This window comes from Giraffa tippelskirchi, chromosome 3 (genome assembly GCF_054371585.1).
Source record: "Giraffa tippelskirchi isolate mGirTip1 chromosome 3, T2T-mGirTip1v1.2.pri, whole genome shotgun sequence".
Classification (NCBI taxonomy): Eukaryota; Metazoa; Chordata; class Mammalia; order Artiodactyla; family Giraffidae; genus Giraffa; species Giraffa tippelskirchi.
Window position 1 is genome coordinate 175,157,450 of NC_137277.1, and position 15,668 is coordinate 175,173,117.

The 15,668-nt window shown below is 40.6% G+C and overlaps 1 protein-coding gene across 35 annotated transcripts in view; it reads left to right on the forward strand.

The window, feature by feature from the left end:
• Positions 1-15,668, forward strand: part of LOC145543570 (nuclear body protein SP140-like protein) — an 80,049-nt gene that overhangs the window by 4,343 nt on the left and 60,038 nt on the right. For 21 of the 35 annotated variants that reach the window (XM_081585511.1, XM_081585492.1, XM_081585500.1 and 18 more), the window contains 3 exons: positions 1,522-1,674; positions 13,262-13,439; positions 14,797-14,965. In XM_081585511.1, the coding sequence (XP_081441637.1) occupies positions 1,643-1,674; positions 13,262-13,439; positions 14,797-14,965 (379 nt within the window). In that variant the 5' untranslated portion in view covers positions 1,522-1,642. Of the gene's footprint in view, positions 1-1,521; positions 1,675-2,351; positions 2,623-12,237; positions 12,581-13,245; positions 13,453-14,796; positions 14,966-15,668 lie in introns of those variants that run through there. The other 14 variants (XM_081585494.1, XM_081585504.1, XM_081585502.1 and 11 more) reach the window with 4 other exon arrangements.

The window sequence follows — 15,668 nt, forward strand, 5'->3', positions numbered from 1 at the left end:
CCGCGATGCCAGACAGAGGTAGAGCTTACTAGCCTCTTTGCCCACAAAGTGAGGAAGAGAGAGAGGTGGGAAGTCCCATGTATGTCAGCACCTGGTAGGCACACGGACCCTGCCCACTGGGCTCATCACGTCCTGGCACCTGGAATCTGGCCCAGCCAGATTCGTGTTCACTTCTTTGGGGGAAAAAGAACAGACGAGGGTAGAGGGGTAGGAATCTTCTGCTCCCTATACTTAGAAAACTTATTTCTACAGATTTTCAAGCATAACTATAGTGAATCAGAAGCACTGGGATTCAGTGAGACATACTTCGGAAACACACTACTTGGAGGTTCCCAGTTCTCATCTACTTTGGCCCAGGACTTACCAAGACCCTGGATTCTGTAGACACCTTGACTCTCATTCACCTCTATCTTTGACCCATTGTCCTGCCTGGATTTCTGTTCCTCTGGTTTTATTTATTTATCTGTGCTGTCCCCTTTATCTGTGCTTGTTCCTTTATCTTTCAACTTTACGCTAATGTAGTGCTCTTTTCCTGAGTGCTTGTTAAGTCGCTTCAGTCCTGTTTGACTCTTTGAGACCCTGTTGGATTCCTCTGTCTGTGACATTCTCCAGGCAAGAATACTGAAGTGGGTTGCCATGCCCTCCTCCAGGGGATCTTCCAGACCCAGGGATGGAACCAGCTTCTCTTATGTCTCCTGCATTGGTAGGCGGGTTCTTGACCACCAGCTCCACCAAACTTTTCCAAAGTTGCTTCAAATCCTTTACAAAATGAGAGCTGAGTATAAGTGAAAAAATTATGTACAAACATAAATGTAACACACTTGTTGCTAGCATCATCACCTTGTCCTTTAAGATGTAGGGAGTCTTCGTTCTAAACCCTTCCCCCATCCAATGAAAAGCCTGCCACTTTGAGATTTCAGAGACTAGTTGAAGCTCAATTTTTTTTCTTAAGCGCTCCTGGCTGCATTTGAAAAGTGCCCATAGATTCAAAAAAACTTAGAATTGCACATCAGGCTTCTCTGCCCAAACTTAGCTCTTCCTTCTGGTTGCTGGAGTTGGGAGAGGTCTTTCTGGCCTCTGGCTGCTTTCCAGAAATTTGTAGAATATTTTCCCCAGCATTTCGGTTCTCTCCAGTCCTGGGTCTGAATACTGGATCTGAATGCTGAGTCTGATTCATCCAGTCCAGGCTCACGACTGTGCCGGGTCAGCCCATGGGCATATGAGAAAATCTGAAATGTCTGGCCTTCCTTTTTTTTTTCTTCTCACAGCCACCTTGGCAGGGGGCAGGAGCAAACGTGGTTTCTTCCTCCTGGCCAGCACTGTGCCGCTTCATCTCAAAACACGTCTGATCTGTTTGAGTTCAAAGAGATTTCCTGCCCACTCTTCTTTGCAGGAGCAACGGGTTCCCTCTCTTCTGTGGATGCTCTGTTCCTCCTCCCTGGGGGCTGAGACTGGGAGGAGGAAAGACCAGCGTGTTGACGGCACCCAGTTCAGCTGTTTCACTTTTCTTTTACCCTTTAGATGCCGCACCTGAGAGGCTGATAGATGGGCAGACTTTCTTGTCACAGCTCCGGGAGAGGACAGAGGCAGTGAAAATCTAAGCAAGAGTGATCTGGGGCTGGCTCCATGGTCTAAGAAGAAGATGGCAAGTGCAGGCAGCCCCTCTAACTGCAGGTTAGTCCTGGCCTCCTGTGTCCTGCATCTCTCCTAAGGAGAGAGCGTGTCCTGGTGTCCATGCTCGTTATTTCTGTCTACCCGGTCTCAGTCTGCAGGTATAAACAGAATGAGATGACAAATCAATCAGTTAATGATTGAAGGCAATTCCAAAAATGGTGGTGGATTAGCCGTGGGGGAAACTGAAGGACACCTTGACTGAGGCCCCCTTCTTATTTTCCTGTCACTGCCATGAAGCTGGGTGGGCCCTGTTGGAACTCCCTGGTCCCTCGGAGGCTTGCAGCAAGGTTGGGTGATTCCTCACGCCCTCTGAGCCCTCTCATTTCTCACTGTGCCTTCTTCATTCCTACCTCCAAAGACAATTCTGTCTAGGAAGCATCTTTTTAGGAAAATTAACATCCAAATCGATCACCCACCCAACTGTTGTTAAAAACCTTGCCAAGTTCCTGGGTAGTGGGGGATTGCCAGTTTTGTCAGAGCCCTGAGTCTGAGAGTCAACTCGGGAACTCGCTAGGAGGAACTGAAAGTAGATGGAGCTCAACATGAATGAACACAAACGGGCAGGGAGGGAGCGGCTGTCTTTTCTATTCTGGGATGTGTTACATATCTGGCTAGAGAAAGAGGGAAATTGTCTTTGAAAAAGAGAAGACTTATTGTCAACCATCCATCCATTTTTCGTGGTAAACAATTTAAGCAATGTAAAAGTGTATGATAACGCCTCTAACCTTGGCTGCCAAGCTGGGGATATTTCTGGCACTAGCTGGGCCCCAGCATTTCTACCTGTAGTGGTGTAGCCTGGCAGGTCCTTAGTGCCCAGCACCCTTTCTCCTGGAGGCAGACTCTGCATCCCTGCTCCCACTTGGTCCTGAGAGACGGGAGAATGAGCCAGTGGAGCTTGAAATCCAACTAGCCTTTGGCTTCCAGGCAGGAAAAGAAAGGCTCTGAGAGGTGAGGGTGGGGTAATGCTGATTCATAGAATGAGGGAGGATGTACATCTGCTTCTATTTTCTGAAAGAAGTTATAGTTGAAATGGTTTGGTATTCACTAGTGATACCATCTGGGCCTGGTGCTTTCTTCTTTGGAGAGCTATTAGTTATTGATTCAGTTCCTTTAATAGATACAGACCTATTCAGACGAGCTATCTCTTTGTGTGAGTTTTGGCAGTTTGTTTCAAGATTTGCCCATTTTATCAGATTTGTAGGGATAGCATAATCTATAGTATTATTTCTTTATTATCCTTTTAATGTTCATAGGATTAATAGTGATGAGCCCTGTTTTGTTTTTGATATTGGTAATTTCTGCCATTGTTTTCTTTATTAGTCTAGATAGAAGTTTATCAATTGTATCGATTTAAAAAAATCAGCTTCTGGTTTCATTGGTTTTTTCCTGCTTTCCTGTTTCAGTGTTATTGATTATTACCTGATTTTTATGATTTCTTCTGGTTGAGGTAGGCTTAAATTTCTCCTTTTTCTCTAGTTTCTTCAGATGCAAGCTTATATTATTGATTTAGATCTTTCTTCTAATACGCATTTTAACACCACACATGTCTCTCTAAGCACTTTTGTGCTGCATTCTGTAACTTTTGTGAAAGTGTGTTTTCATTTTAATTTCTTTCTAAATAATTCTAGATTTCTCCTGAGACTTCTTTGATTCTAGAAATAGGCTATTTTGTCTTTAAGTATTCTGAAATTTTCAAAATACACAGCTATATTTCTGTTATTTCTACTTTTATTGTGGTCTGAGAATATAATTTTTTCTGATTTATTTTCCTTTTAATTTGTTAAGTTTTACAGCTCAGAATGTGGTACATTTTAGTAAATATTTCATGTGAGCATGAATGGTGTGTATATTTTGTCACTGTAGAATAAATAGTCTTTAAGTGTCAAGTAAATCAGATTGGTGGTGCTGTTCGGGTCAACTATAATTTTACTTACTTTCTGCCTCCTTGTTCTATCAATTCTAAAAGAGGGGTATTGAATTCTCCAACAACAGGAGTTGATTTGTCTATTTCTTCTTGTAGTTCTATCAAATTTGGTCTCGTATTTTGATGCTACTTAGATTAGTTGCGTATACATTAAGGATTGCTAAATCTTTTGGAGAAATTTGCTTTTTATACAATACTTCTCTTTATCTCTGAAATTTTCCTTACTCTGAGGTTTTCTCTGAAATTAATATAGCTACTACAACTTTCCTGTGATTAATGCTAGAATGGTATTTCTTCATCCCTTCACTTTTAACCCATCTGTGTTTTATATTTAAAATTCCTTTCTCAAAGACAATATATAATTGGGTGTTACTTTTTCACTCTGTCAATTTCTGTCTTTTAATCAGTGTATTTAGACCATTCATATTTAAAGTGATTATTCCTGTGGTTGGATTAAAATCTACCGTGTTTGTAACTTTTTTATTCATTGTGCTTATTTGCTTCCATTTTTCTTCCTTTTTTTCTGCCTGTTTGTTTAATTGAACATTTTATTGAGCATTTTGTGATTTTATTTTTTCATCTCTCTTAGTCCATCAATTACACTTCTTTTAGAACATTTTATTGGTTTCCCTAGAGCTTGCAATATATATTTACAACTAACCATATCCACTCTGAATTAAGCTATATTGCTTCATGTTTGGTGCTATACATCATCATGTTTTGTCTCTCCTATTTTCTTTGTATTTCCCTAAGAATTTATTAAATAGAGCCTTGCAGCTCTTTCAGCTATAATCCTCATTTATTATTATACTGGAGCCCTCTTGATGAAGAGGTAGGTTACAGCGGAGAGAAAGCATTCTTGAGTCTTATGATTAAATTTCAATCTTGTAGAGGAACTGTGTTCCTAGACTATAATTTTTAGAATGACTTCTTAGATATTTTCCCTTTCCTCACTCCATTAAATGAGACAGAAGCCTAGAAGGAGTTGGATTTTGAGGCAATTGCCCTTCCTCTGGGTCCCCAGGAGTTTCTCATTCTCATGTAAATCCACATTCAGCCTCCATTTAAACGTAGCATTTAAGTGTTTCTGTGGTCTATGAGTCTAAGTGGCTTCTATTCCAGATAGCTGATCTCATCTGTGATTCTCTGGATTTGTCTATCAATCAGTTTTGGGGGTGACAGTTTGCCCTGTTTTTTTTTTTTAACTTTTGTATTAAAATTATGGTTCTATTGTAATATTATCTTATAGCCAGAACATGTAACCTATTTAATTTCTCTTTATTATTATTTATTTAGATCAATTCAGAGCCCAATACTTGGTATGTTCTTGTGTTTATGACCAAGTTATTAATACACATATTTTGCAATTTTAAAAACTTATATCCCATATATCTTTTAAAAATTGAAAGTAAAATTTCTTAACAACCTTGAAAGATTTGTCTATTAGTAGTCTTGAATGTTATTAAAATACAGATATTGTGAATTTTGCTGTCTTGTTTACAATTCTTTAATGTCACTTGCCCATTTTTTGACTTTTAACATTTTTAATGTCACTTTGTTTTTGTTGTATCTTTGGTAGTTGTATCAAAGCTAAATTGTATCTTTGATAGATGAAAATTTAATCTATGTAAAATGACACATATCTTCTTGCTTATAAATTTTGAGGGCACTTTTAATATCTAATGCCTCTTCATGTTTCTCCATTTAAGAAATACAGTATGTTTTCTTTACTTTTATCTTTTGTAAGATTTATAGTCTCATTTTGATTCTATTTGTTACCCTTATGATTTCTAATTAATTCTCAAGTATATGTTTTTCTAATTCAATACATCAAATGTGAAGCCAGGCCATTTGAGTTTAGTGTCTTTGAAATAAATAATTTAACTCAGTTTTTTAACTTGCCCAGATTTGGCTTGTTAAAATTTTTAATATATTCTGAAGTTTTAGATTAAGTTTACTATAATTTTATTATTATATGCAGTATATATCCTCTCTTTCTAGAACAGGTCTTCTGAATTTTTTTTTGTTTGTTTTTGAACCCTCTATATTCTGAAATATTATTAGGAATTCCAAAGAGTTAGCTTTTGCTCATGTAGGTTATACCTATTAATATTTACCATATGAGAAAGTAGAACTTTGGACAATTAAATATATTTGTTTATTCATTCATTTAATAATAATGATGATGAGGAACTCATTACTTGCTAACATAAATGACATATTTTTATGAAAAATAACTATGTCTTCTAAAATAAACTAAATTAGTGAGATTAGTGATGTTCACATTTTTGCAAATCTAATAGCTGATTCTGCAGAGGACAGCTTGATTCTCCTATCTGCTTCTTCATTCAATCTCTTGTGATACCACTGGCCATGTATTCCCTGGAAAAATCTACTATACATTTGTAAGAGGACAAGAGAGAAAAAGGATAAATAACATCTTATATGAAAATAGTTTTGGCTTTGATGACACCTGAAAGGGTTTTGCACAAAATCCCCAGGGTCCCCAGACCACACTTTGAGAATTACTGTTGTAAAATAATTTTGAGATGTACTTTCTGTTCTCAAATGAAATTTACAGTTTTTAGACATTAGTATTTTAGCTGGCGGAGAAGGCAATGGCATCCCACTCCAGTACTCTTGCCTGGAAAATCCCGTGGACAGAGGAGCATGGTAGGCTATAGTCCATGGGGTCGCTAAGAGTCAGATACGACTGAGCGACTTCACTTTCACTTTTCCCTTTCATGCATTGGAGAAGGAAATGGCAACCCACTCCAGTATTCTTGCCTGGAGAATCCCAGGGATGGCGGAGCCTGGTGGACTGCCGTCTATGGGGTCGCACAGAGTCGGACACGACTGAAGCGACTTAGCAGCAGCAGCAGCAGCAGCATTTTAGCTGGTTTTAGTAATGCCTTCCACTTCTGTATAACAGAACTTGCTGGTATTGATTTCCTGATTTTCTTATTATAGATATGAGCAAATAATTTGTCTCAGACCATGTGTCAGTAAGGTTGGAGTAGATTATTGTATTGTAATGAGCTTCCCCAGTGGCTTAGCGGGTAAAGAATCCGCCTGCAACACAAGAGCCACAGGAGACGCAGGTTTGATCCCTGGGTTGGGAAGATCCCTTAGAAGAGGAAATGCTGACCCACTCTAGCATTCTTGCCTGAAAAAAATCCCATGAATCAAGGAGCCTGGTGGGCTACAGTCCAAAGGGTTGCAAAGCATCAGACATGACTGAGTGACTAAGCACCACAGCACATTCCTTTGAAACAGACAGTTCTAAAAATCTCACGGGTCCCTGGCTGCTTCAGGGACTCCTCATCCTGGACTGTCTGACTGGTGAAGAGCCACCATCTGAAGTGACAGCCACCAGAGCAAGTTGAAGTACGGTGAGCATGACTCACACGTGCTGGCTCCGAATTCCTCTCCCAAAGTGACACCATCAGCACAAGAAGGCAAGAAGGCGCAACTCTACCTTTGCCCACAAGTAAAGAACATTGAGGGCTTCCCTGGTGGCTCAGACGGTACAGAATCCACCTGCAATGCGGGAGACCTGGGTTCGATCCCTAGTTGGGAAGATCCCCTGGAGGAGGGCATGGCAACACACTCCAGTATCTTCCCTAGAATTCCACGGTCAGAGGAGACTTGCAGGCTACTACTGTCCATGGGGTCACAACAGTTTGGACATGACTGAGCAACTAAGCACACACACAAAGAATAGTGAACATTGAAAACTGTGTGACCAGCACAGAGAATGCGTGAGTGATGTGTTTTCTGAGCCTCGGTACAGCTATTTTTCTTTCACATTTCACACATGAATGACTGAACAGGGCATGTATATTTTACTTATTTCCTTTTAATTCTGAATCTACACATTTGCATAACTATTTTAGACAGTCAGATGTTTCAAATTTGCTTTCCATTTCTCCTTTACAATTTTTTTCCAGCTATGTTCTGGAAAAATGATGTTGTCTTTATTTTATGATCATTTTCGTTAAACATTTTTTTAAAAAAAGATCAGTAATCTTTTAAAATTTCCAGGCCCATTATCTTATTTTCTGGTCTTTTCTTCCTGGCATCCTGGACATAATATCATCTCCTATGTGTAGGAAAATTGTTTTTGTTTTTTTTAAAGAAACTCTGTTTCCGGTAACATTTCTATTTATGCTGGAGTAATTTTTGCTCTCTGCTCACCTTGGTTCTGCTCTTTCATGCTGTTGGTTTCTATGAAAGGCTGTGGTCTGTAATTGTTTGTTCATTCTTAAGGGCAAGGCACTGATAAGCTAGCTTGGGACTCATGAGATGGACTTGAAAACCTGTGGCTTTGCTGGGTGAATCACAAATGCCTGAAGGCGAAGACTTTTTTTTCCTGAGTCATTTTCAGTTTTCTTAAGAAGAAACCTCTAGTCTCCTGCCTAGATAGAGAAGTTCTGCGTTGGGGTCAGGGAGGAGTAAGGGAGCACATTGATTTATATTTTCTCCTTTCAAACAATCCCTCTGTTTTCATCCTTGTGTCTTCTTCCCTGCCTGCACTACCTCCCCAGGGGCCTCTAAGGCACACTGGGCCCCTCTCTGATCCCTGGGAGCATCCACCAACAGTAATAGATGAAAGGTTGTTGCTGAACCCATGAAAAGACTCCGGGATTCTTGGTCTCCAGAGGAGAAGAATTCAATCCGGGGCCAGAGACGAGGCTTGATCGCTCAGAGCTTTTGTGCAATAGAGTTTATTAAAATATAAAAGGGATAGAGAAAGCTTCTGACATAGTCATCAGAAGGGGGCAGAAAGAGTACTCCCTTGCTAGTGTTAGCAATGGAATTATATACTGTCTAATTAGTTATTACACTGAATCAAAAGAATGTCTGGAGGTTGTAAAGACCCTCACCAGACCCACTCCCAGAATTTACATTTTAAGATAACAGGATTGCTGCTGCTGCTAAGTCGCTTCAGTCGTGTCTGACTCTGTGCGACCCCATGGACGGCAGCTCACCAGGCTCCACCGTCCCTAGGATTCTCCAGGCAAGAATACTGGAGTGGGTTGCCATTTCCTTCTCCAGTGCATGAAAGCGAAAAGTGAAAGTGAAGTTGCTCAGTCGTGTCCGACTCGTAGCGACCCCATGGACTGTAGCCTACCAGGCTCCTCCATCCATGGGATTTCCTAGGCAAGAGTACTGGAGTGGGGTGCCATTGCCTTCTCCGATAACAGGATTAGCCAGAAGGTTTTTCCAGAGACTGTCCTCAAGCAGAACACATTATTGTTATATAATCCTAAGGAATATAGAGGGGAAATAGTTTGTCCTTTCTTCCTCCCTGAGAATTCCAGACCCCTCTCTCTTTGGGGACCCCTAGACTTCCTATCAAACTGCCTAGGAAATGACTCTCTCATAGTGATGAACGTTCTTACCACTTTTTCAGACTTTGGTTTAAGTATCTCATCTAATCCTTTTCTCTTTGTCATTATGACTTTAATTCCTTTACTAATGTTTTATAGGACTCTCTAGTGAGAGAGGAGAAAAACACTTGTTTTCAATCAACTATCTTTAACCAGAAGTCGTTTTCATTTTTTAAGGAATTCAATGAAGAAATGGATTTTTTTCTATCATGATGTGTATTTGGAGAATGGGAAGTTCCAATGACCCTCTTACAGTGGGATAAAAAATATCCTATGAGTCTATATACCTTTTAGCAACACCGAGAAGTGGCTTAAGAAATTATCAGCAAGGGAAACAATTTATCAAGCAAGAATCAGAATTACAAAGCTTTTTGAGTACTAAAATTACTTCTCAGAGATGTGGTTATGTCTGAAATCCAGAGCTCTTATAGTTCTTCGTGCATATAACACTTCCACAGGCAGGTTAAGATACAGAACAACCCTGTCCTAGTTTTGAACATTCACACACACCTCTATATTAGACAAAAGAGAAAGACATATTCTCAATATTTAATTGAAACGCTATCAGAGAAGAGTCTTTGAGCTAATTTTATGATGTGGAATGCCATTCCTGCCTCTGCAGTTACAGATGGGAGTGGTCTATTTCTTTTATACCTTCCAGAGATTTTTTCTATTTGTTATTAACTAAGAAGACTTTCAGTTCAGTGGTAGATTCTGTAGTATTATCTCAGTTGATTTTTTATTTCTTTGTAACTTTTTTCTTTGATGATGTGTATTTGTCAGAATTCTTCAGAGAAACAGAACCAATAGGCTGTATTGTGTGTATGTGTGTGTGTATCTGTGGAGAGAGAGAGAGATTTATTAATAAGGAATTGGCTCACTCAATAATGGAGGCCAGCAAGTCCAAAGTCTGCTATGGGCCAGCAGCCCAGAGACCCTGCAGAGTCTCTGAAAGTAGTCAGCTGGAGAATTCCTTCTTAGTCAGAGAGGCTGGTCTTTTTGTTTTATTCAGGCCTTCAACTGATTGGATGAGGCCTAGCTCATACTATGTAGGGCAAACTGCTTACTCAAATTTCACAATTTAACATAAAATAGTAATCTTATCCTCCTAAACCCTCCAGTTTGACACATAAAATTAACCATCACAATATCGTTATAAATTCCTATAAAGTTTTATCATTTTAAATATCAATGTTTTCCAAAGAGAGTTTGGGTGAAAGTCTCTTTATGGTAGTTTTAAGTAGCACGGGGTGAACTCTTTTTAGGTACAGTTCTTCCCGATGCCCACTGTGTTCTTCTATTGCACCCTTGATTATTCTCTAAGTTAAATAGATTCCATCTATTCTGGTCCTTCCACAAGAACATAGTTTTATCCATGTTGACTCTCCACTGAGTATCTATCATCAAAAAGGCAAATAACACATGTTGGTGGGGATGTAGAGAAAAGGGAGCCTTCCTATATTGCTTGCTGATGTAAATTGGTGCAGCCGTTGTAGAAAACGATGTGGAACTTCCTCAAGAAACTAAAAATAGAAATACAATATGACTCAGCAATTTCACTCTTGGGTATACAACTGAAAAAGTAATAACAGTAATTTGAAAAGATATATGCACCCCAGTTCTCCTAGCAGCATTAGTTGCAATTGTCTTTATATATATATAATACATATATGGCTTCCCTAGAGGCTCAGATGGTAAAGAATCTGCCTGAAATGCAGGAAACTCGGGTTCAATCCCTAGGTCAGGAAGAATCCCGTGGAGAAGGGAATGGCTACCCACTCCAGTATTCTTGCCTGGAGAATCCCATGGACAGAGGAGTCCGGTGGACTACAGTCTATGGGAGTTGCAAAGAATCGGACATGACTGAGTGACTAACACTTTAACTTTCTTTTCATATATATATATATTCCATATACATATGGAATACTGTGTACTGTGCTGTGCTTAGTCACTTGATCTTTGTGACCCCATGGACTGTAGCCCACCAGGCTCCTCTGTCCATGGGATTCTCCAGGCAAGAATACTGGAGTGCACTGCCATTCCCTTTTCCATATGGAATACTCAGTTCAGTTCAGTCGCTCAGTCGTGTCCAACTCTCTGCAACCCCATGAACTGCAGCACGCCAGGCCTCTCTGTCCATCACCAACTCCCGGAGTCCACCCAAACCCATGTCCATCGAGTCGGTGATGCCATCCAACCATCTCATCCTCTGTCGTCCCCTTCTCCTTCCGCCCCCAATCCTACCCAGCATTAGGGTCTTTTCCAATGAGTCAACCCCTCGCATGAGGTGGCCAAAGTATTGGAGTTTCAGCTTCAACATCAGACCTTCCAATAAACACCCAGGGTTGATCTCTTTTAGGATGGATTGATTGGATATCCTTGCAGTCCAAGATACTCTTAAGAGTCTTCTCCAACACCACAGTTCAAAAGCATCAATTCTTAGGCGCTCAGCTTTCTTCACCGTCCAACTCTCACATCCATACATGACCAATGGAAAAACCATAGCCTTGACTAGACGGACTTTTGTTGGCAAAGTAATGTCTCTGCTTTTAAATATGCTATCTAGGTTGGCCATAACCTTCCTTCCAAGGAGTAAGCGTCTTTTAATTTCATGGCTGCAATCACCATCAACAGTGATTTTGGAGCCCCCAAAAATCAAGTCTGACACTGTTTCCACTGTTTCCCCATCTATTTCCCATGAAATGATGGGGCCAGATGCCATGATCTTAGTTTTCTGAACGTTGAGCTTTAAGCCAACTTTTTCACTCTCCTCTTTCACCTTCATCAAGAGGCTCTTTAGTTCTTCTTCACTTTCTGCCATAAGGGTGGTGTCATCCGCATATCTGAGGTTATTGATATTTCTCCCAGCAATCTTGATTCCAGCTTGTGTTTCTTCCAGCCCAGCGTTTCTCATGATGTACTCTGCATATAAGTTAAATAAGCAGGGTGACAATATACAGCCTTGAAGTACTCCTTTTCCTATTTGGAACCAGTCTGTTGTTCCATGTCCAGTTCTAACTGTTGCTTCCTGACCTGCATACAGGTTTCTCAAGAGACAGGTCAGATGGTCTGGTATTCCCATCTCTTTCAGAATTTTCCACAGTTTATTGTGATCCACACAGTCAAAGGCTTTGGCATAGTCAATAAAGCAGAAATCGATGTTTTTCTGGAACTCTCTTGCTTTTTCGATGATCCAGCGGATATTGGCAATTTGATCTCTGGTTCCTCTGCCTTTTCTAAAACCAGCTTGAACATCTGGAAGTTCACGGTTCACGTATTGCTGAAGCCTGGCTTGGAGAATTTTGAGAATTACTTTACTAGCATGTGAGATGAGTGCAATTGTGCAGTAGTTTGAGCATTCTTTGGCATTGCCTTTCTTTGGGATTGGAACGAAGACTGACCTCTTCCAGTTCTGTGGCCACTGCTGAGTTTTCCAGATTTGCTGGCATATCGAGTGCAGCACTTTCACAGCCTCATCTTTCAGGATTTGAAATAGCTCAACTGGAATTCCATCACCTCCACTAGCTTTGTTCGTAGTGATGCTTTCTAAGGCCCACTTGACTTCACATTCCAGGATGTCTGGCTCTAGGTGAGTGATCACACCATCGTGATTATCTGGGTCGTGAAGATCTTTTTTGTACAGTTCTTCTGTGTATTCTTGCCACCTCTTCTTAATATCTTCTGCTTCTGTTAGGTCCATACCATTTCTGTCCTTTATCGAGCCTATCTTTGCATGAAATGTTCCTTTGGTACTACTCAGCAATAAATAATGAATGAAATTTTGCCAGTTGCCACAACATATATGGATACTAAGTGAAGTAAGTCAGACAGAGAAAGACAAATACTGGATGATATCACTTACAGGTGGAATCTAAAAAATACAACCAATTAACGAATATAGCATAGAAGAAGCAGATTCATAGATTTAGAAATCAAACTAGTGATTACCAGTGGGGAGAAATGGGGGAGAGGGAATTTAGAGTGGAAGACTGGGAGATACAAACTATTGAGTGTAACATAGGCTACAGTGATGTATTGTACAACATGGGGAATTATAGATAGTATTTTGTCATAACTGTAAATAGAATGTAACTTTTAAAAATTGTATAAAAATACATGCAGTAAATATTCATGTAGAAAAAAGAATAGTCATTATAATATACCATTTCATATATAAAAACATTCAGAAGCTATAAAAAATAAAAATAAAATTAGCCTCCATCTCTTGGAAACCCAGTGGCTACTTTCATATAGTGTCTTTGTTTCTCAGAATGATCACAGGGGACCAGAACCCGGAGGAGCAGCACCCAGAGGAGCAGCTCTTCTATGAGTTCATATTCAGGTTCTTCAGAGAAAATAAGGTGGAGATCGCAAATGCCATACCAAAGACATTTCCTTTCCTCATGGCCCTGAAAGATAAGGGCTTCATCTCTGGGACAATGTACGAGGTAAGTGAGGGGAGTTCCCTCTTGATAACCAGCCCCACACTATATTCTGCCAAATTTAAAATGCAATGAACAGGCTAAAGGGCCTCCTTTGAACAGAGACCTTCACCGTCCTGTCAGTTAGGAGGGGATAGGAGAAGCAGCATCACAGACAATATTCCTTCTTCTGTCGTAAATGGGAGAGGGCCATGGCGATGGACATGTGGCAACACTGGAAATGGGAATGAGACACAGGTGGGAACGTCTTAGATCCATTGACACAGTGTAATAACAATAACAAAATTAGAGTGAATAAGTGAGTTGGGCAACATTTCATCACAAAGCCCTCTTCTTTTACACGCTTGAATCTGAGGTGAATGAACTCACAGGGAAGTTGTGTCACATTAGGATGAATTCGGAACAAGGTGCTTGCTGTTGTCTCCAAACTGTTTGTTGTTCTTTAGACATTTCTGGATGCAGAATGCGCTGTGGGCCTTCCTGGGAATCTGGGGGCAAGTCATCGTTTTGTCTTTGTGAATTTTCTTTGCCCTTTGGCCATGTTCATAGGAGTGGAGAGTGGTTGCCAGGTTTCCTAGAAGCGAGGGCAGTGCTTATTGTCTGGTCAACAAAATGGCTGCTCAGTACCAGTAAGGACCACTCCTGAAGCATCCTGGCCAGGCTCTTAAAGTCCCCACACCACATTCAACTTTGAACTTGTTTTTATTCTTCAGAATTGCTCTCTTAAATGGACATCAGTGTCAGAGAGGCAGGTTAACAAAATAAGAGTCTATTTTTACAATGGAGGATATTTTAGATGTCATCCAAATATATGTAGTGAAAGTGAAAGTTGCTCAGTGGTGTCCAACTCTTTGTGACCCCGTGGACTATACAGTCCATGGAATTCTCCAGGCCAGAATACTGGAGTGGGTAACCATTCCCTTCTCCAGGGGATCTTCCCAACCCACGGATTGAACCCAAGTCTCCCGCATTGTAGGCAGATTTTTTACCAGCTGAACCACAAGGGAAGCCCAAGAATACTGGAGTAGGGGGTGGTGGTGGTGGTGGTGGTTTAGTTGCTAAGACGTGTCCAACTCTTGCAACCCCATGGACTGTAGCCCACTATGCTCCTCTGTCCATGAGATTCTCCAGGCAAGAATACTGGAGTGGGTTGCCATTTCCTCCTCCAGAGGATCTTCCCAACCTAGGAATTGAACCAGGGTCTCCTGCATTGCAGGCAGATTCTTTACCAACTGAGCTATCAGGGAACCAGTATGTAACATTCTAACACTTCACCAGGGAACAAATTTGTTTATTTCTGATCTGAATCTCCCATAACCCATACACTCAAAGCTACATAATTCTCCATTCAATATTTTTTAAGCATTTTCAAGAAGCTTGTAGAAATCTGGTCCCGGTGGAAAGAGTGATGTATGAAGTTCTCAATGAGCTGGAGAAGAAATTTGACAAGACGGTTCTGGAAGTCCTGTTCAGCAAGGTTAACCTGGAGGCCTATCCTGATTTACTTCAGATTTGCAATAACTTCCAAACTGGTAATTAGAGCTTTCAACAACTTTTGGGGACTCAAGTCCACTTCATTCACTGATTCATTCATTCACTTTTCATATATTTGAAAGTTATTTTACCGAGTGACTACCTGAGTGGCAGGTAAAACGGGAAAGAAAACACATAATCTGTGTCTCCATGGAGCTTACACGTAATAGAGGTGACACCTTAACCCAGTAATGCCGCAAATGATTGCTCAGCCAGGATCTGTATTTGAAGCTGAGAAGCATAGGATTCGAGTCTCTACTTTTTTCGAGGAAGGCATGAATTACGCCCTTTTGTTGGAAAGGAGGGAGCCTTCCCTAATACTTGCAGACATGCTCAAAGATGAAAAGATTTTCCTTATAGGAAGAAATTTGTCATTCGGGGCAGTCACGTGCCAACTTACTTCCCCTAACAGAGTGGAGAACTTGGAGGAGAAGGTCAGTACTTACCCATGCTTTGGGGAGGGGCAGCATGGGAAAGCTATATGAGGAAAAAGGAACAGTAGACTTGCAGAACCACGTGGCTACAAAAGGGAACGTGGGTGGGAGGTTTTGGAAGCCCCTTCTGGAAAGGGGAGTTGGAGGGGATTTTTGAAGGTTGGACATCCTGTGCTAAGGAATTTGCAATTTATTATTTGAGAAATAAAGAAGTAATATAAGATTTTTGAGCAGAGAAAAAGTAAAAGAAGTCACTATAAAGGATGGG